The 22474-nt window shown below is 43.2% G+C and overlaps 1 protein-coding gene across 1 annotated transcript in view; it reads left to right on the plus strand.

Moving 5' to 3' along the window:
• The first annotated feature begins 14404 nt into the window (after positions 1-14404).
• Positions 14405-22474, plus strand: part of GALNT18 (polypeptide N-acetylgalactosaminyltransferase 18) — a 420371-nt gene continuing 412301 nt past the window's right edge. The window contains exon 1 of the mRNA XM_034769997.1: positions 14405-15101. Within this exon, the coding sequence (XP_034625888.1) occupies positions 14867-15101 (235 nt within the window). The 5' untranslated portion in view covers positions 14405-14866. The remainder of the gene's footprint in view (positions 15102-22474) is intronic.

Here is a 22474-nt window from a genome sequence, read left to right on the forward strand (position 1 = left end):
TTGAAGTAATAATCAAGGTAGCCCAGTACAGACAGTTTGATAAGAAGTGTGAGAATACTTACAAGGGGAGATAGATTCAATGTTTGTAATGGCTCAGCCATTCCCAGTCCTTATTCAATCCTTTGTTGATTGTGTCTAGTTTGCATATCAATTCCAGCTCAGCAGTCTCTAGTTGGAGTCTGTTTTTGAAGTTTTTTTGTTGTAATATAGCCACCCGCAGGTCTGTCACTGAATGACCAGACAGGTTAAAGTGTTCTCCCACTGGTTTTTGAGTATTATGATTCCTGATGTCAGATTTGTGTCCATTAATTCTTTTGCGTAGAGACTGTCCGGTTTGGCCAATGTACATGGCAGAGGGGCATTGCTGGCACATGATGGCATATATCACATTGGTAGATGTGCAGGTGAACGAGCCCCTGATGGTATGGCTGATGTGATTAGGTCCTATGATGATGTCACTTGAATAGATATGTGGACAGAGTTGGCATCGGGCTTTGTTACAAGGATAGGTTCCTGGGTTAGTGGTTTTGTTCAGTGATGTGTGGTTGCTGGTGAGTATTTGCTTTAGGTTGGGGGGTTGTCTGTAAGCGAGGACAGGTCTGTCTCCCAAGATCTGTGCACATCCTTCTTCATCAGTACAACCCCCTAATGTGCTGGCTCATAGCTCCTGATTCTCCATTTTCTCTCCACTGAGAATGCCAAATTGTCTTACTCTGCCCTAATTCATGTGCCTCTAAGATCAAGGATATACCATCGGACTCTATTAAAGTTAATAGGAACTTGTGCCTCCAACTCACTTAGGTGCTTGTTAAAATCCTGTCCTGAGTGCCAGACTCATGTTGTTCTTTCCAGTGTCTTAGAACCTGTTTTGACTGTTCAGAGATTTGATCAGAACATACATACCACTGTTTGTGCAATTTCTGTATTTAGTCTTGTGCTCTGATACGTTCATATCTCAAAAGCTAAGTATGGTTGGGCTGAATAATCATTAGATGGGAGACCTCCAAAAGACATCTAGAGCTACAGGAAGTCCTTCAATAGCTAACACCTTTCCCTTTGAGTCTCGACTAGACCAATACTCCTCCAACATAATGCTGTGGGAACTGTCTTGCTCATGTACTATTTTTCAGATGAGATGTAAAACTGAAGTCCTGGCTACTTGTATATCCCATGATACTTTAGTGAAAATAAACATGTTAACCCCTGTGTTTTGGCCCAGGTAATTATTTTGCATCTCTAAATCCCTCTCTGGAATATCTGTTGAATGTTTTTTTTTTATTTGTTTGTTTCCTATCTTAAACTCCTGTTTAGTTATTGTTATGAGTTGTTAAACAGCTTACATGCTTTGGCTTAGAGGTGGCTGCATTCAGTGTTGGGAGAAGTATTTGCTATTTATCTTGCTGTGAGGTTTAATTAATAATGGCAGAGAGATTCTGTGGACATGTGAAGTATGTTTTGTTTTGTTTTAGCTTTAATCTTTGGGCCAAATTTATTCCTGGTGCAACTCTGAAGTCAATGGAATTATAACAGCAATGAATTTGGCATATTGTATTTAATACCACATAGAGCTGGGTAAAAAATTTTTTGCTGACATTCTCTTTCACCAAAAACTGCAAATTTAGGTCAACTGAAATATTTTGTAAATTCATGCCAATTTAGGTTAATTGTTTGGGGATTTTTTTTCCAGACATGTCGGACTGGTTCATTTCTGAAATGAAATGTTCCGTTTTTGGGGCTAGATTCGCAGGGGGGCTTAGGTGCCATTCACAAACCTGAGGAGGAGGAGCTGATACCCCCTTTATATCTAATAGCCCATTGGTTAGGGCACTCACTAGAGATGTAGGAGACCCAGCTTTGAATTCCTGCTTCAGGGCACAGACTCAAACCCAGGTCTCTCCCAGCCCCCTTTTGCAGATCAGTGCCCTAACCGCTGGGCTAGAGAGTCATTCACTTGTTCTCTCCCTCACTTTCTTGCTCAATGAATATTTAGTTATCTATACAAAATGGAACTCCTTCACCAGCAGAGAGTCCCACTCTGAACCCTACCCCATAGCACTGCTGTGGGAGACTGAGTTCATCTCTGCTCCACAGCAGGGATTCAAACCTGGTGCTCCCACATCAGAAGTGAGTTCCCTAACCCCTCTGCTAGTGGGTAAAAGGAAGGTGGTGCCTCCTCAGTTTTGTGACTGGCACCTAAGTCCCCTTGTGAAACTAGTCCTTTGTTTCTCAATTTCCTTTGCTTTCATTTTTGAAAAGGCTAAAAATGCCCCAAATCTAAACAAAATGTTTCATTTCAGGTCAACATGAGGTGAATTTTCTTCTCACTCTTCAATTTACCTACCATTTGGTTTCAAGTCGACCCAATTTGTTTTTAATTGCCAGCACCCCAAAAAATCAGTTTATTTGCACAGCTCTAGAATCAAATCACATTGGCCCATTTCCCCTCACTGATCCTTTGTCAGAATATGCAAAGAATATATCACCTACCTCAGCTGCATGCTAGAAACTGGCTTGCAAATGGACTGAACTGCCACTCAAAACTATTTAAAAAAATGGTTTACGATGTGCCTCTGCTCACTTGAAGGGAAAATGTTGCTGAGGTTAAATCCAGTGACATATGGAATGTGAACTCTGTTGTATTAAGTGAGCCATTTAGGGACTCTGATTGGTATACGTCAGGAGAGTGTATATAAAAATTCTGACTCAGGTCTGTACCAGTTGAAATAGTCTATTTAATCGAGAAAGAGCCTTGTTGAAACTGAAAGTATGATCCTTAATCCTGTCATTTTAGGGTCCTGTCATTTGCTAGATGCCCAAAAGTGAGTAGTGTTTTGTCTGAGGTCCTTTATGTCATTATATATTCTGATCTAATTCTGAAATCAGCAGAAAGCAAAGACTTTTCAAAAATTCCTCTTTGTTATGTACTGAATAAGCAATAAGCATCCTTCACCTCTGTAGCTCCAGTGTGACCTGAGTACTTGGACATAAGGGGAGACCTCATTTCTTGAGAGACAGGATTAGAGAGGTAAATAGATCAGCAGGCTGAAAACAGACTGTCTGTGCTAACTAAAATAGGTAAATGGTTTCTTTACCTAGGTAAGCTAAGAGACAGAATGTCTGAACTAAGATAAGAGGAGGAAAACCCAGGGAACCATTTATAAAGAACAAGGTAACAATGGACGAGAGAAGCCATGTATGTAAATGTAAGCGGGGGAATGGTCCCGCTATTGTGGGGAACTTTCCTGGCTTCTGCACTACCCCGGTGAAGTGGGCTAGCGAAAGGATCCGAGTCCTCGCTCCCACTTTCTTTACCCAGAGGCCTCCCTGCCCTTGAGGACTCCCCTTTCACTCTCCTGTCTGGCAGAGTCCTCATAAACTCCGACAAGGCTGGGCCCAGGATTCCTGGGGGGCTCGACCCCCAACCCTGCGGTGGTCACCCAGGACAGGGGCTAGGGTGTCCCCACTCCGGGGTACTCTCTCTGCACTGGGCACCTCCCTGACCCACTGATCATTTTATACAATTTAAAGCAAATACAAGTTGTTTAATTAACAAGTAATTTTAAAAAAGAATAAGGAAAAATGGGAAAGGTTAAAGGAAAACACATCACCCTGCTCTGTGGCAGGGAACATTACAAACAGTGTCTCTGGAACGTCAGGGCAGTTCAGTCTGTTGCTTGTAGGTCCCAGGCCTGCTTCTCAGGCCCTGTCTGTGCTGCAGGGACGCTGTGGGTTGGACACTTGCTCCGGTGGTGGCCACACGCTCTCAGGCTCTAGGTGGCAGGACCCTTTTTCCCAGCGTCGCCCCCGCCCGGTCGGGGTTATGATCCCCCTGCAAGTCTGGCTTGCAAGGCCTCTTGGCTGAGGCGTCTCCCTGTGCTGGGCCCACTGCCCAGGGTCCCCCTCACTCTCCCCAGCTGCTCACCGCACTCGGACTGCACACGGCTCCAGACTGCCCCAGCCCCAGCCCCAGCTCCGGACTGCTCCAGCCCCGGCTCCAGCTCCACTCGGCCTCAGCACGGCTGCTGCTGCTGCTCTGCCTCCAGCTCCCTGGGCTGCTTCTCTGGCCTCTCTGGCTCTGGTTGCTGCAGCTCTGCCCCCAGCACAGGTCGGCTCTGCAGGCTGCTTCTGTGACTCCGCTCCCAGCTCTGACCTGCTTCCTGGCTGCTTCTCTGGCCCCTCTGGCTCTGGTTGCTACAGCTCTGCTCCCAGGGCAGGGCTGCTCTCTCTGGGCTGTGCTCTGGCTTTGGGGCTGCAGCTCTGCTCCCCAGCTCAGCTCGGGCCCCTGCTCTCTCCTTAGCTCGGCCCCACTCTGTCTGACTCAGGCCATTCCAGTTCACACGGAGGACGGGACCCCCTCTGGCCTCCTGACTCTCTGATTAGCCTGCCCGCCCTGTCAATCAGGCTGATCTGGAGCATTGGCCTCTCCCCATTACCCCTGGGGACTGTCAGTCTCAGGCTCCTGATTTGCCATCGACCCTTCCCCTTTTAGTGCTGGGAGCTAGCAACCAAAACACCGCACTGAATGTTAGTAAGGGGGCAACAGTCCTAGGGTTACCATATTTTGTGCCTCCTAATGGAGGACACTCCCGGGGGCCCCGGCCCCGCCCCCAGCCCCGCCCACGCCCCCGCCCCAACTCCGCCCCCTCCCAAAGTCTCCGCCCCCTCCCCTGCTTGACGCCTGACGCAGGTAAGGGGGGTGGGGGGGAGGAGGCGCGGCCCAGGCTGGCCCCCCGGCGGCTCCAGCCTGGGTCGGCTCGGGCCCTGGCCGACCACCCCCGGCCCCGCGGGCCAGCTCCCGGCCCCCAGCCCCGCGGGCCCGGCCCGGCTCCCCGACCCCGGCTCCCGGCTCCCAGCCCCGCGGGCCCAGCCCGGCTCCCCGACCCCGGCGCCCGGCTCCCAGCCCCGCGGGCCCGGCCCGGCTCCCCGACCCCGGCCCGGCTCCCAGCCCCGCGGGCCCAGCCCGGCTCTCCGACCCCGGCGCCCAGCTCCCCGGCCCCGCGCCCAGCCCGGACCGGCACTGCGACCCTGGCCCCCGGCCCGGCACCATGCCCCCGGCCCCGCACAAAGAGGCCCCGGCCGAGCCTCCCGATTTTCCCGGACATGCCCGGCTTTTGGGGATTTCCCCCCGGACGGGGATTTGAGCCCCCAAAAGCCGGACATGTCCGGGAAAATCCGGACGTATGGTAACCCTAAACAGTCCCCTTACATAAAGATCAGGTAAAGAGTAAGTTGTACATGGACAGAATTCTGTACAGAGATTGATTCCTCCAAAGTGATGAAGCCGATCCCAAGAAATGTAATAAGTAAATGTATATAAAGGAAGAGGATGTGTGATGTACCCTGAGTCCACCCCCTACATTTGAGTCTGATCAACTTAGCGTAGGACTTGCTGTGTGCCAAATAAAGATACCTGCGTGACAAAATCTGGAGTCTGAGTATCAGGGAAGCTGAGTGAGAAGAGGTCTCGGAGGAAATCCCAACAACCTCAATCCAGTCCTTTGTTTTTTCATTACTATAGTTGCTGTTCAAACAGCTTGTTGGCTCCAATTCATTACTTCTCTTTGGGACTACCTCTCTTTGATACCTTCCCTTCTGTCTCTTATTTTCTTATCAAAATACAGAGTTAACGTTTGCAACTTGCTTGCTTTTGTGAAAAGTGTTGGCAGAACAAAGCTTTCTATGCCAGACCAGCCTTTGGCTTCTCAGATGCTGGAAGGTGGAATTGCCATTTCTTCTTCATACCTATGTATTTGAGGGTTGCTTTAAAATCAAGTTGGAATAAAACTTACTAACTATACTTTCCCTCATCCTGGAGGCAATTTTGTTTATAAATGGCATCAATCAGTTAAGTTTTCATTTACCTGAGACCGACTTTAGGGTTTGACCACATCTAACAATAACAAAAATGATCTTTTTCATCAGTTGATTTTTAATCTGAACTGATTGTTTGTTTTGTTTTTCATTTAAATTACTGCTTTGTTTATTTAAGTGATGGTCAACGTATCTGGTGCAATAATGTAATATTTTAGAAAGCTCTCATCAGCAACCCAAACCATGTAAACTCCACAGTACAGTGGAATTATACATTGTAATGGTGCCATTGATGACCATGGAGCTGTCAACCTCCGGAGTAAAAGCTGTGCCTGCAGGAGACAGAGCTTGCTCAGTAACTGGCCTATGACCCTGCAACTCACAGCGGAATGACCATGAATCTCAGCACTTAGAAAGCAAAATGCAAAACTCATTTACTCAGAATAATCCTCCTGCAATTATACCAACAATATAAAATACAGAACATGAGTCAGTGAAGTCTAAACATCCTAAATCCAGTCCCTGCAAATTGGCAGGAAGGAACAGAAAGCGAGGCCAAGACAGATAAAGAGATCTTTACGTCAACGCTTTATAATGTTGTGAGGCATTAAGGTTGCATAGTCAGGAGCACTCCTTAAGAACCTAGACAGAGAGGAAGGAAGCCATAAAGACACCACAAGATACAAAGAAACATTCTTCTTTAGATCAATAGATAGAGGAAATCACATGGAAAACTGGGTTAAGAGAGTGAGCCAAGATTTTCAAAAGCAGGGCCGGCTCCAGGCACTAGCGAAGGAAGCAGGTGCCTGGGGCGGCCAATAGAAAGGGGCGGCAGGTCCGGGTCAGCAGCGGTGGCACTTCAGCGGCAGCTCAATTGGTCTGCTTCGGTGGCGGGTCCTTTACGCCCTGTCTTTCTCTTCGGCGGCACTTCAGCGGCAGCTCGATCGGGTTTTATTCCCCCCTTCCTCCCACAGCTTGGGGTAATAAAAAAGCTGGAGCCGGCCCTGTTCAAAAGTAACTATTTTTGGGTGCCTCAGATTTTGGTTTCTCAACTTGAGATCTTTTTAAGAAGGCCTCTTACTTAGAGGGCAGGTGCCCTCTGAAAATCAGGCCCCTTGAAGGCATCTCAGATTGGGTACCCAAAAATGGAGGCACCTGGAATCACTATGGGCTGTTATGATTACAAAAAGAGACTGAAACAAAGACCATTAACATGTCCTTTGAATAATGATAGTTGTGTTTCTTACAATGAACCAGACTTTGAAACCTTTACTCACATTGAGGAGTAGCTATTCACTCAAGATTAACTTCAATTGGACTAGTTGTAAGAATAACTGCTCACCCATGTGCAAGTGCACAGTGCAGAATATACTGCAGCCTGAAAATAGTAACTAGGTCTGTACATATAAGCAACAAATAACACAGCATAGAAGAGATCATTTGAAAGATCAAAAGATTTGAGTCAGAACAAGTTTCTGGAAGGACATATGGGCAAGCTAAAAATAGTCTTGAAATAGATGCATAAGATTGGCAAACATTCAGAGATGGAAAATAGCATATGGAATGACAAAATACTAACACAGAATTTATAGCAACTGTATAAAAGGTGTCTAATGCCTTATGAAGGCTTGATCTGGCAGTGACTGAGAGAAAGCCGTACACGCATGTACCCCTGTTTGTTGCACACCTACTTTTGCAGATAAGATTCCATTATAAATTTTAAAGCTTGTCCCTGCTAGCTCAGCTCCCTTTCCTTTGCATATAGTATGGTTTTTTAAAAATTGGTTTAAGTGCATTTCAAGACTGAAAATGGCATCTAGGAGGCAGAGGTGTTCCAGTTTGCCTTGCTGTCCTCCAGTTTTATACTTGCTACACTTCATGAAGTTCCGTGCATGGTCCTGATTTTCAGTGAAAGTTTGGTACCTTCTGTTTTTTAAACTCTCGGGCTGAGATGGATCCTATGAGCACTAAGCACCCAAATCCATTGAATGCCTATGGGATTTAGGTGCCTAACTCTCTTTGACTCCTTTGAAAATCCCAGCATGGAGCTGTAAGATCCAGTTTTACTGTGTTGGTCCTCTGCTGAGTTTCTGTAACCTCCAGTTTACTCTGATCTGGACAGTGCTTATCTATTGACAGGAAGCCCTAATTTCAGTTTTGACTATTCAGCAGAGCAATGTGGCATCTAATATAAATATATCTTTTAAAATACTTGTTTTGAAGTTGGGGGTCAGATGATAGAAGGAAGAGGAACAAGAAAGGAAGGAGGAGAAACAGGGCACTTGAAAAAGCAGCCATTGGGAGGAACTGATACAACCAAGAAAATTTGTTAGTCTCTAAAGTGCCACAAGTACTCCTGTTCTTTTTGAGGATACAGACTAACACGGCTGCTACCCTGAAACCAACCAAGAACAGGTATGTCACATTCCGGGAAGTAGACAACAATTGGTACATGTTTATACAAACCAGGAATCACAATATCAAAATCTAAAGTTATTCAGGGAGTGTCTCGTAATCCCATTTCACTGAGTTTAGGCTATGATAAATGGAAGATGGTGTCTCACGCTACAGTTTTTCTCACTCATTTTCTAACTCAGTGTGGTCCTATCTTTCCAGAATATAAAATACAGTGTTTCTTACTGAGTGCCTTTGGAAATTTGTATCATCTTTTCAAACAAAGGGACTGATAGTGGTTCGGGGGGGGGGGGGGGGGAATCTATTCAAACTTGATAAAGTTGAAAGCTGTACATTTGTAAAATTGATAGGATTCTATCTAAAATCCTGAATGAAATAGACGTAATGATAATAAAGTGATAGTTATTAAGTTTTCCACTGAAACCTAGTCAGATAGAAACAATCACATTTTTGCAGAAAGGGTGGAGATGTCGTTGACCAACACACTTTTCAGTACTGGTTGCTTGAAGGTCTGTATTGCCACTAATAAGATTTATCATTCATCAAAATGCACCATTAAAAAACAAACAAACAAACAAACAAAACGGATGGTGGAAACACTTCTCAAATCCTGTCCTCTGTTTACACTTCCCCCATCACTTCAGTCTTGAATTTCTGGTGATGGATGTCAGATGTTAATGGACTTCCTTTCCTTTACAACACACAGTCGACCTGTGGAACTCTTTGCCAGAGGATGTTGTGAAGGCCAAGAATATAACAGGGTTCAAAAAAGAACTAGATAAATTCATGGAGGATAGGTCCATCAATGGCTATTAGCTAGGTTGGGCAGGGATGGTGTCCCTAGCCTCAGTTTTGCCAGAAGCTGGAGAGGGGTGACAGAGGATGGATCATTTGATGATTACCTGTTCTGTTCACTCCCTCTGATGCACCTGGCACTGGCCACTGTCAGAAGACAGGATACTGGGCTTCATGGACCTTTGGTCTGACCCACTACAGCCCTTCTTATGTTCAGAATACTTTCAGAGAGAAAATGCTACATAAGTGGTGGATATATTTGCTAGGACATGAAAATATATTTCAGCAGCAAGGATGCGTGTGCCTTATTATTAATATAACAAAAACACCTAAAGCCCCCCAATTCATATCAGTGCCCATTATACAAACACATAGTAAGAGAAAGCCCCTGCCACAAAGATCTTATGACAAGAGAAATAAAATAGAGGCACAGAAAGATGAAGAGACTTGCCCAAGGTCACACAGCAGGTCAGTGGCAGAGCTGGAAATAGAAACCAGATCTCTTGAGTCCTAATTTACAGATCATGCTGCCTCTTCACTTAATTTAATCACAGGGTGGGATTTTCACAAGCACCTACATGACCTAGGCACACAAATTCCATTGAAAGTCAATGGACTTGTGCTTGTAAACAACTACGGTGCTTTTTTGTTATACCAATAGAATAAAAACCAGCAGGATCTTATTAAGAGGAATAAGGCAAAGATGCCACATTTATTGTAAATATACTGATAAAGCAAAAGATAAAAGTAAACAACGTTGTTTGACTACTTATTTCTTATACATACACACATACATATATATATATATATATGTATATATATATAGAGAGAGAGAGAGAGAGAGAGATTCATTCACACAATCATTCATTCAAGTTCTGTATAAGTGTTACAGTTACCAGCCTAGAAGTTGCTCATGCCAAGTTACTGGCCAGGCATCTTGGTCATGAGGATGGAGCTGAGTCTGTGTCAGATGCACCTGATGCTCCTGGAGGCTGGCAGCAGAACCAGAGACTCAAAGTCCTCAGTCTTTAGAGTCCATTCTTATAGGAATTAATTCCTATGTTAGTCTATGGGAGCTGTTTCATCCTGCTGTTGCTGACTCAATCAGCAGATGGCAAATTTCTGTCCAAAGTGGCACATTCCTGGTGGCTCCACACTGTCCAAAGTTTGTGTTTCTCATCCTTCCAGGTGATGGGGTGGATCCCAGTTTACCCACAGGGGGTTGTCTGGTGGTCCTACTTGACATATTCTTCGGCCGATGGATACTCCCTTTCTAGGCTGGCACCTCCCTAACCATTTATGTGCATCAAGCATTCATCAACATACATTCCATATCTTAACCATAATTTAATTTACTGTCTCCACCACTTTCGGGGTGTGTGCTAATTCATTTGAGACTCCCGGCCCTTTAATCACAGAGGGTGGGGGTCTGTCCTAGGAGCCGTTGAATGAAGTGAAAGTCACTTAACAGCTTATAGTGTTTGTTTACATTGTATCAATTACTTCAAGACAAAGTCAATTAACTTGTTTGTAAGTTTTACATAGTAATAAAGTATCTTTCACAAGATAGATATAATCAATGGTTTCTACAGACAGTAGCTTACAAGTTTTAACAGAAGACCCAAGAGATTTTTGTAGTTGGTGAAACTGTTGGATTTTAAAGTGTGGGGGACAAATTATGAGGGGGTCACTGTCACTTGGGGGAATCACTGTTATTACCTTCTTTTATATCCCTACATTTTAAACTCCCCCCCATCCTTTTAATCTTATCACTTAATCTCTCTGTGCCTCTCTTCTGAAACGAGGATGATAATATTTCCTTTCTTCCACTTCTCCCACCCTTTTTAGTTTTCTCCATATAGGTGGTAAGCTCTCTGGGGCAAGGATTTAGGGCTTGTCTACACTACAAGGGCAACAGCAGCAGTACCGCGGTTGCACTCTAATGCCTGTAGAGTAGACACAATTTACAGTGACAGAAGGGGTTTTTCCATTGCTGCAGGAACTCTGCTTCCCCAAGCAACAGTAACTAGATTGACGGAAGCATTCGTTCCACTAGTCTAGCTGCATCTACACCAGAGTTTAGGTCAGCATAGCAACATCGATCTAAATGTTTAGTTTAGACCAGGCCTTACTACATGTTTTATACAGTGCTAGCCAAAATGGAGTCCCAAACTTGGTGCTACTGTACTATAAATAAAGAATAACGGTAATAATTACTACCAACTGCAAAATGTTGTACACTTTGAAACCTGTGGCTTTATATCATATCAACAAAAAAAGAAAGGTGCATTGGGCAAGAGACTTAAAAAACAATCAAACCCACACCAAAATATTACTATACACACAAATGCAGGTGGTTTTTCTGAACATCTTTGTGCATTACAATGAGGAGCATATGTATGACCCACTCCTGCACTATCAAAGTTACTGGGAGTTTTAACACTGACTTCCAGAAGTGCAGAAGTGGGCTGGAAATGGTTGTTTGCAGCTGAGAAGTTCAGTTTTGGTAGGAAGAGACTGTTCCCACAGGTTTGTTGGTCACAGTTTATACTAAAGTTCCATTTCTAAGTAGATTATAAAGGGTTAATAAATGATTAATGGATGTTTTACTAAATGGTTAAACACTTGTTATAGAGTCCAACATGTTAATAGGTTGCTTATAGCCATGGTTTATAACCACCTATAACACTTTCTATGTGCTCATAACTATCCATGACAGATATTACTCGTGTCTGTAATATGCTTGTTAAGTCTATTGCTCATTTACTAATGCTTTATAAATAGAACCTTAATTTAATTATTTCTTTATACATGTCACTCCTCCCCTTCATGGGATGGTTTCAGATGAGTTTTACTTTGATTTGTTGAATTATTTGAATTTAGAAGTCAAGAGGCCAGATTGTGGGGTTAATCTAAAATGCATGGAATGCAGGTTGGGGCACTTCTGTGCGCTCATGCATGCATACATGCATGCAAAGGTCAGAGCAAGTCTAGATGACATGGTGGTTAAAACTTCGGTGGCCTATCTGTACTGGTGCTCTCAGAATTGTTACTATACATGGAGCTGAAATAGTGGGCAATATGAAGAAAAATGCTGAGGTAGGCAGAATCTACATCATGGACCACATAGTGCAGTAGATTTACATGATAGAAGCCACAGCAATCTTTTGGGTTAATTATCTGCATTTTATAAAGGTTGAAAATGTGTATTGAGTAGGTAGGTTGGTCTGTCTTGCAAACTTTCATGAATTACTGTGATGAGATTTCTTTCTCAACCAAAACCCCCCTCCCAAAGAAACATACATTATAGTTTTCACCTCTAGATACCTGGGTTCAAATCCTATTTTATTTCTCAGTGAGTTTGGTGGTGACATTCTAGTGACTGATGGACTTTCTCTTAATTAATTAGCCTCTTAGAGTTGGTAGGACAACTCCCACCTTTTCATGTTCTCTGTATACATATATATATCTCCTTACTATATGTTCCAATCTGTGCATCCGATGAAGTGGTCTGTAGCCCACGAAAGCTTATGCTCAAATAAATTTGTTAGTCTCTAAGGTGCCACAAGTACTGCTGTTCTTTTTGATGGACTTTAGTTTACCTCACAACACCCCAGAAGCAATTTTTTATAGTTTTACCCCAAATAGCAGGCAGGCTTTTGCTTGAGAAGCTTGGAATCAACCAGGATAATACTTTTCAGTATTGAGCTGGATTGGCAGAATTTAGCACAACACCTATTCACACTGTTACTTTCTTGTCTCTGATAAGTATGCTTAGCTGCTACTGAGCCCTACTTGAGCATTAGGCATACCTACTAATAGGAGGAGAGATACTTATGTTTGGTGGAGATAGCTGCTGCCTCCCTCCCACTTTTATAAGCACCATAAAATTTTCACAGCTTAAAAATAAGCAGTTAAGACAAAACCCTCCACATTTAACTGTGTTGCAGAATTGGAACACCCGCTGACCGGAGCCAAATCTTTCAGGGTTCAAAGCTCACTCACATGGGTTTGGGTAGTGAGTACTGTTACCTACCGTGCTTTCTGCAATTTCAAGCGCAAACAGGATAACCCTGTTCTCAGATGTGTGGTGCACGAATAAAAAGCACAATAACAGATTTATTTTATGTATACTGCTTACTGCATATTTGAGATTACAGTATGATGCAGAACATCTGCACCTTCTTGCTTTTGTTGGTTGACAACCTTAATGGTATTGAAATCTTTTTAGCATGTTAATAACTGCCTCGCTATTCCGAACCTGAGTCATACTAAGCTTTAATTTTTCACTTGAGTATCAAAGAAAATGACCCAGCAAAAGGTAGCTTTTTAGTACAAATGTCCTTATTTAACAGTAATGGGGCAAATTCATTCCTGATGTAACTTCATTGAAACCAATGGAATTAGGCTTGGTGAATTTGGCCTGTTACATATTTCTGATCCATTTCTGGTTTGAGGTGGAGAAGAAAGAAGGGAAGTCACACAAAGAACTTGACATTGTGGACTGAGCTAACCAGTGACTTTTTTATATAGGTCCCAATCCTGAATTCCTTATGCCTGCATGCAGTCCCATTTCAGCCAATAGCGCTCTGCATGGATGCAGGGATCTGCCAGCATGAATCCAGGTGCAGCATCTAAGCCACTGTTAGCAAATGATAATGCAGCTCACAAAAAAACAGAAGAGAAAAAGGGGAAGTATATTCTCAGGGTGGAAAATTGACTATCTGGATCCAGGGAACTAATAGTTTACAGGCACAATGGGAATTTCTCGGGCTTCACCACAGAAAACAAATCAACGAGTTTCTAGATGGGCAGATATATTGAGAGTACCAAGGAATCCCAGACTTGTTTTTTGTCTCAAACAGCTTATTGGCCTAGGCACAATGGGAGCAGAAAAAAATGCAGCTCACTCCTACGGTGACCAGATGTCCCGATTTTATAGGGACAGTCCTGATGTTTGGGGCTTTTTCTTATATAGACCCCTATCACCCCTCCACCCCCGTCCTGATTATTCACACTTGCTATCCGGTCACTCTACTCACTCCTGAGAAAAATCCGAAAGTTTTGCTAAGTTGCAAGCTGGGACTTAACGTGCTCATCTTATCTCGGGGAGAAAAAAGCTCCTAACAAGCCCTGCACTCATCTCTAGACTAACAAACGCGGAGACAGTGTGGAGGCGAAATTGCCTGTTTCTCGCCCAAACGCCTGTAGCACATTGGGGGCCCCTGAGACACCCCTGCGTATGACTCTGTGTATGTGTGAGAGAAAAGCAGGTGGGCCCCTGGTATAACTCCGCCCCTGCTAGGTCCCCGTTGGTCATAGGGTGATATTAACAAACGCTCCTCCAAAGCCGGTTCTTCATTGGAGGGAAGATCTGTCAATCTGAGGCCGTGCAAGCCCGCCTCCCCTGCAAGCTCTTCGCAAGATCTGATTCGGGAGCTGTGGCTGATTGCAATGGGAAGCAGCGTTGGGGAGAACAAAGTTTGCAACACTTGGGCACTTGACTACTCGCTTCCTTCATGCCTATGGGAACGACCGATTCCTAAACAGAACAGCCAGCCGGGCAACTGACACTACTGATGACTTGCTGCTGTTGCAAAGTTTCCGCTATTTTAATGTATTAAAATCCAGGATCCTAAATAACCAGCCCTCCCAACCCGCTCCCCCTTCTAGGTAGGCGAGAGAGATTTTTATTCTGTGGACTAGCAAACTTCCTGCATGGAAATTTACTGACTTAAGTGGTCTCCGTTTTGGGCTAAGGGGGAGGGAAGGATTTATTTTATCGCACTTTAATTTTATTTCTCTGGATCACAGGATTTTTGGAGCTATATGGAGGGATCTCAGGATGGTTTGCACCAGGAAAACCAAAACTTTAGTGTCCACTTGCGTGATCTTGAGTGGAATGACTAACATCATCTGCCTGCTCTACGTGGGCTGGGTCACCAACTACATTGCCAGTGTCTATGTGAAAGTGCAGGAGCCGATCTCAGAGAAAAAGTTAGAGGAAGACAAAGGGGACACTTTAAGGATTATAGAAAGGCTGGATCACTTGGAAAATGTCATCAAGCAGCACATACAAGGTACCACCTTCCTCCCCTCTTGCTTTCCCTCACCCCCAGCCCGCTCCTCTCCGGGTCCTTCCTTTGCAGCCTTCCCCATCCCTTCCTATTGCATTTGATGTGTTGTGCGAGTGGCAGATTCCGGCTGCCATCGGGGGAGAGATGCCTGCAGCAGCCCAGAAGAATCGGAGGCTTTGTTCAGACTCTTGTGCAGGCAGAAGTTGCCAGCAGCCTCCTCTCGGCTGCCTGGTGAGTGCCGGGGAGCGCAGCGTGCTAGCTGGAGCAGGCGGCGGCGTGGCTGGGATCAGGGGCTGCTGGTTGCAGCGCTTTGCAGCCCCGGCCGCCGGCTACGAAACTTGCTGAGTGGCGATTCTCCCTTGGGGATGATTCCTGGCTGGGCTGACGAGTCTGGGTGAGCCAAGGGCTCCCGGGGGCTGGTTTGTTGACGAGCCGGCCCCCTGCGCTCGGAAAGCTGGTGATCGAGCTGCTAACATTGCTGCCGGCTGCCCCGGAGCCTGGGGGAAAGGCTCCTGCCATGGTTTCCTTAGCCCGGGGCTCTTGTTGGCGTGGCAAAGCCGAGCAGCGAGCGGGAGAATGGGTGTCGGGATGGGGCGAGCTTTGCGGTCCCTTAGCATCTGCTGTGCCAGCGGTGGCATCTCCCACGGGGGTTAGGCTGTGTATGTGTTGCAGTAATAAACCTGATCGCCGATGTCTGCAGGAACTCGCCGGGGAGGTCTCGGCCGGGAAGGAGCGAGGAGGCTCTTGCAGTCTGTGATCAACCCTTATTATTTATTTGTTGTGAATCTTCCCCTGCGCGGGCTGCTCTGAACGGAACGTTGTCACGGGGCTGCGTGTGGGTCTGTGCTCGCGGGTTTCCCGGCGGCTGCTGTGGGAGCCAGCCGGGATTATAGTCGTGTAATGTCTCTTTGATTCGATCTCTGGCCCGGGCCAGGGCGGGTGGGGGCTGTGACATGGTTTCATGGGTAAATTACCAGGCAGTACTTGAGATCTTGCATTACTTTGTGTATATGTGATCTGTAAGTAGTGGCTCCCGCATTATTGTCCTCATCCGTGTGGGAACAAACAGCTACCCCCCCCCTTTATGATTTGTGTATCTCTTTAAATATCCGACAGGGAGGGGTAAATAAGATCTCTTGCAAGGTGCTAGAGGGGTGTATTTCTGTAGCGGCAGCACTGAGGCGTCAGGTCCTAACGTTAGTCTCCTTAGTCTTGTCTATCTAGACATGCACTGAGCAAAGCATCTGGTAAATGAGCTCTGCTGCTTTTTCCACCACCACCAAAAAAAAAAATTCTATTTTGCTTCCAAGTAGTTTTGACCTACAGGACTTGTATGCTGGAAATGTAAACAAACATAATAATAGTTAGGAAAGATGATTAGTCACATGGGTGCTTGAGTTCATAATGTGTAGAGGGATTCTCAAGTTTGATCGGGATACTTTAAAGCCCTACTATTTCATGCTGACTTCTGGGTGTACATGTACTATAACATTTTTGAAGAACAGTATTTTTTTTAACTCTTGACTTTGCACTTGTCTCTCTTTCTCAGCAGCATTGTCTTTAACCTGGATAATTTAGTAAAACACAATTTCCTTTGAGAAGGATAAGTGAGGTCAGTTCCTGCCAGCTCTGACTTTCATGCATTCCTCCGGTTTATCTGGATCCCTAAAATTAATTTTTGAAGAGAAATATATTCTTGTCTGAGTGGCAATGGAGTGCGCTATGGGAGCTTTCCATACTAAGGCAGGGTTTTTCAAAAGCACTGTTGAGAGTTAGGTGCCTGAATGTCATGTGAGTTGGATGCCTAACTCCCTTGGACTTCTTTGAAAATACTAGTCTAAATGCCTAATTACTGTAGAGGTAGTTTTCTTCAAAAATTTTAAAGGAAATATTAGTCTTTTAGATCTGTATCTGCTTGCTAGCTTGGTAACTTGTTCTTTGTCTATGATAGTGAAAGGTACAATAAAATGACCTTTTTAAAGGGAGAGGATGAGAGGGATGTATATGATCTAATGATGTTACTTCTTTCATAAGCATTTTTGGTTTTTCATTTCCTTAAACACCATTTTAAGAAAACTGAAGTCTGCTTCTTTTTTAAAAGTAACCAGGTCCATGGTTTGATAAATACTAACATTTATTTAAAAAAAAACCCAGCTAAAATCAAATTTATAAAGGTTTGCATTGCTCTTCCTAATGAAGCCAGTTGTTCAGTTAGCAAATCAATGGAACATCACTATCCCTAAATGGGAGTTCAAGTCCAAACCATAGTGATTAGGTTCACAAGGGTGGCTGCTACTGAAGATACAAAATAAATCTTTTTTTTAAATATTTTTTTTTGCTCAGTTCTGTGACAGTTGGGGATACTTCTTTTTTTCCCCTTTGACTTCATTGGGCTTTGGATCAGCATCAATAAATGATAAATTTGGAATTTATTTCTCTATATAGGACAGATCATCCTTCATAATGGCTTACAGTTATCTGTAGTTTGCCATTGAGCTTTTTTTCACTACTTTTGTCTATTGGAGAATATTCTTATGGAAGCTTTGAGTGCCTCAGCTGTTTTCACAAATGTTGACAAGACATGGAATTAGCAAGGGCAATAGAATCCCGTTCTTTAGGGTCATCTCCAGTTGCCAGGAAAGCGATAATGGAAATATATTTTCCACAAGGGAGTTGCCCTGATATTTTATTTTAATTTGTTTCCTGATTGAATGATTTAGTTAGATGGTGCCTCGGAATTCCTTGGGAATATAAATTGCAGCCTTGTAATATTTTACCAAGTAGATTGGAAACAAGAGGGTGGGTGCTTTCAAAGAAAAATAATGTCTTTGAAATAAAGGTAGCGTAATAAGCAAATCATTAGTCTGGAGACATTTTGTTTCAATGAGAGAGAGAAAGGGGAGGAGGGAGTTAGATTTAATATTGTGAGAAGATAAATACTGGGCGAGATCCTGCACTGGTCAAAAATTGAATGAATGGGTCAGATGTGAAAGACAGATATTCACTTACCATATGGACCTGTTCACCATCAGCCAACACAGCTGTGTATCTACAGTTTTCCAGCAAGTGTTCAGGAGCAACTGCTTGTCATCAACATGGTGGTTATGCACCTTTTTGTTTGGGCTCTAGGAGGTGGCATAAGGATGTCTACCCTGAGTTATATCCGCTCTGCCCACAGCACAGGCACATTTTTGCCCAGAATGCAATGATGCAAATTTGGGGTACACAGCAAGCTCATAGCTGACCTGCTTCTACATGGAAAGTTGTACAGATGCATACTGCCATTTCTGCACCTGTGATGTGTAAAAGCCTTTTTGCTCCTGTTCCCATAACGGGCAGCCTGATGGAGGATTGGTCATGTGTGGCTTTGCTGGAGAGACAGAAATGGCACTTTGGTGAGAGGCAGCATGATGTAGGGATTTGAGCTTGAGGCTGCAGGCCATGAACCCCTGGGCTGTATTCCCAGTTCTGCCACTGACTTGTTGACTATCCTTGGGCAAGTCACTTCACCTTTCTGTTGTCTCTGTAAAATGGGACATACTCACCTACTTTATCTACAGCAGTAGGTCATAAGGATTAAGTAGTTAATGATTGTTTAGCATTTTGAAAAATGTAAAGTGCTAAGTATTATTATTGCCATTATTTCTGCAGTAGAAGGCATATATTGTATACTAGGCTACCCACAATAAGAAGTGTAATTTCCACTTCCTTTACAGTTTGCAGACAAAATAGCATATTGTTTTTTGAGAAAATTTGTGTGTATGTGAAAATGAGGAAGCGACCAGATGGACAGTTTTATGCATAATGCAATCTTTTTTATGGTTAAGAAATGAATGTGGCAAATGTATTTTTTTGTGCCTGGAGCTTTATTACGGGACAATATCCTTTAAAGGGCTAAGGTTAATGAGTATTGTAATGAATACTGTATTAAAAGAAATGTTAGTGGTTCCAGTCTAGAGTTTGCAATTGAAATCAAATGTCTCAATTTACATGAAGACAGTTCATTCTCCCATGCCTACAAGAAATCTACTACTACCCAAAAAATAATAATCTAATTTTATTAAACTCGGTACAAGAGTACTTCACAGCACATCACTCATCTTAATAATGCCTCATCTATTTACTCTGGCACTAAAAAAGAACTCGCCTAAGTTGCATGCAAACTAAGAAAATCATCTGAGCTGATCTGTTGTTACAATATAAATATCAGACGGGCTGCGATGACAAGAGAAACAGCACTAACGATAATAGTGTTTTCTCCAGTCTACTTTTAAACGTCTTAGATGATGGAGAGCCTAACGTTTCCTTTGGAAAGCTATTCTACAGTCACACAGATCTCACCCAGAACTCTCTTGTGCTTTTTTGCTTTCTGCCCTGACCTGTTTATGCAGTGGCATTTTGTGTTGTTCAAACCTTCCCAACTTCTGTCCCAGAGGTGGCTGCATTTCCGTGTCAAATGAAAAGATCCTTGAATGTAGGGGGTATGAAATGTGCAGTGAAACTTAAAAAAGAAAATGGACAGTGGCAGCTGTGGAATGTGATTCTGGTTTAAAATCTATTTACCAGCCGGTAATTACTCAACCACCTACATGATACTAGGAGGTCAATCCTAGGTGCTTGCATGCTGCTGCATCTGACATTGGTTTCCAACTGCCTCCTCTCTTCTGGAGATGCCATGTTGTGAAGCAGCGTCACTGTTGTAGACATAACTCTGATGGAAATATGTTGAGGACAAAGTGGATATGGTGAGTTTCTGACCTGCTTTCTGGAATGAATTACTCCATTCTCTGTATCTATTCCCCCCCCCTTTTATTTTTTTATTTTAAATATATATAGAAGATGTGAGTCAGCTTCTTCTTTAGGACATGTGCTGTGCCTAAACTCTGGTGCAGCTAAGTATCCTTTGCAATACATTTTAGCTGAATGGAAACCTCTAGACCATTCCATAAAACCAGGATCACAGGATCCGAAATAATTCTCAGCACCATCATCAAATCCCTCTTAGTTCATTCCCTCAAGCACAAAAGCTACTAACTGCATTTATCACTAAATAAAATGTAATTATTCCACTGAAAGTCAAATCAAGGATAAATCTAGGACAAGAAGTACATGTTCTGTTACAAAAGGCCCTATATGTGTAGTCTTTATTCAAGTAAAGTAGCCTGAAGTCAAAAGGGACTAATTGTGTGAGGAAGAGCTACTATGTTAAGGCTTTGCAGGATAAGTCCCATTAGTTTTCTCATTATTTTTTTCCCCTTAGTCTATGACTGCCTTGCTCGTTCTCGGGTAGTGCATGTCACTGGAGATTTGTGTGAGTTCAGCTGTCATATTTCCCATTCTTTGAAGTGAAAAAGCGGGTGGTATAAAAAAAATCTATTCAAGTGGCTTGAGCTAGAGGAGTGCAGCTCACTAGTATCTGTGTACTCACCAACATCACTATAAGCCCAATATATTCAAGGGACAATATGCAGAAGAGTTAAGAATAAGAAAATTCACTAGGCCTATAAATGCAACTTTATTTTCATTAATCGAAACTTTCTTTATGCTTGTAACATTATCTGTCACCTCCTACTACAGCTGAGCCTTCTGCCATGGATTTATTTTGCAGTGGCTGGAACACAATGACCAAAACTGGACATTTCCTGTTTAGCTTTATTAAAGTACCGTAACTATCTTGGATCCAGTCTTATTACTGCAGATAAGACATTTCCTTTTGTATTATTATTATTATTTATTTATTTAAGTTGCTTTTGACAGAATCTGGTTCTCTGATTATTTTAGTTGAAGTAGATCAGTTCACTTGTAAGGAATTTGCAATGACAACGCTAGTAGAGCAGGAATTCTTTTTTCTAGTTTAAATTACTGAATTTTCTAAAAGTTTTGATGGTAAAAACTTCTTCAGCTAGTTATGTGCGGAAAGGTGTGATTTGTATAGAGCGTCCTATCAGTAGCTGGAAAGACCACTGCTGTTTGTTGATGGGGAAATGAAATAGACAAAGAATTTGTTGTGAGCTTTTCCTTCAACATCTTTATTTATAGCTCTTAGGGTGAGTTGCAGTATTTGTCTCATTCTTTTGCTACAGGCCACATGTTCAAATCCTGAGACTTCACTGCTTTGTATTGCACAGATTATTGGATTTTGATAGAAAGTGCATGGTTTCTGAATGGGTCTGACAGCGAGTGATGATGTTGGAAAGACACCAAAATAAACATAAAAAGAACTTATTATGGTAATATACATAAGTGTACTACTCTTGAAGAAAACATGGTTAAACACAACAGCATTATTAAATATTTTGCTAAATGCTTTTCAGTTACATAATAATCTTCATTACAGGCATGTTCAGTTACAAAATAAAATCAATAATAGTCTTTAAAAGAAGCATTTAATGGTCTTCCTGAATCCATGTTTGGGAGCAACCAGACTGCATTTTGTTTTTGCCAGAGCTTTTTTCCAAAGTGTGTGTGTGTGTGTGTGTGTGTGTGCACACAGTAAACACATGATGGCTGTATGTTTAGATTGGAGTCCAAGAGTGGTCCAGAAAGTTTGAGATAGTAGTTAAACAAGAAATTTGAAATCAGATTAGGATTTTCTCAATCAAACTAACCTATTACTGTTTATGGGGGGAGGGATAGCTCAGTGGTTTGAGCATTGGCCTGCTAAACCCAGGGTTGTGAGTTCAATCCTCGAGGGGGCCACTTGGGGATCTGGGGCAAAAATCAGTACTTGGTCCTGCTAGTGAAGGCAGGGGGCTGGACTCGATGACCTTTCAAGGTCCCTTCCAGTTCTAGGAGATGGGATATCTCCATTAATTTAATTTAATTTAAAATTTAATGAACCAGATTAGAAAAAAGAAGTAAAGTTAGAGTTAATTTAAACAAACCTTACTTTAACTTCTTAGGGTGAATGCTTTTGGAAGACACACTTTGTAATGAGGCTTGAAAACTATTACCATCTCAGAATACTACTCCTTTCCCCCTGATGATATTTATGTTGTAGAGCCTATAATTGCTGAGTACTGGACAACTTCAGGAATTTTTATTTTTTTTTTTAGTTAGGGAAGCAGAGGATGGTGGAATAATTATTGCTATTCTTTAAAGTATCACATCACTCTGCAAAGAGAAACCTGATTCACTCTTGAAAATTCCTCCAATCAAAAATCAAAGGTAGCCTGACAGTAGTGTTCACAAGCTCTGAATGTACACTCAGCTTGGGTAGTAATGACTGGTTATCTTGATGTACGGACAGTAGTTTGAGTTATTTGGAAACAGCAGAAAGAAAGCATTGGTGTGTGGTCCTATGGTTAGGGTGGAAGATGAACCAGGAGAACTGGGGTTCTATTCTTGACTCTGCCTCTGTCACATTGTATTTATCT

The sequence above is a fragment of the Trachemys scripta genome, chromosome 4 (genome assembly GCF_013100865.1).
Source record: "Trachemys scripta elegans isolate TJP31775 chromosome 4, CAS_Tse_1.0, whole genome shotgun sequence".
Lineage (NCBI taxonomy): Eukaryota > Metazoa > Chordata > Testudines > Emydidae > Trachemys > Trachemys scripta.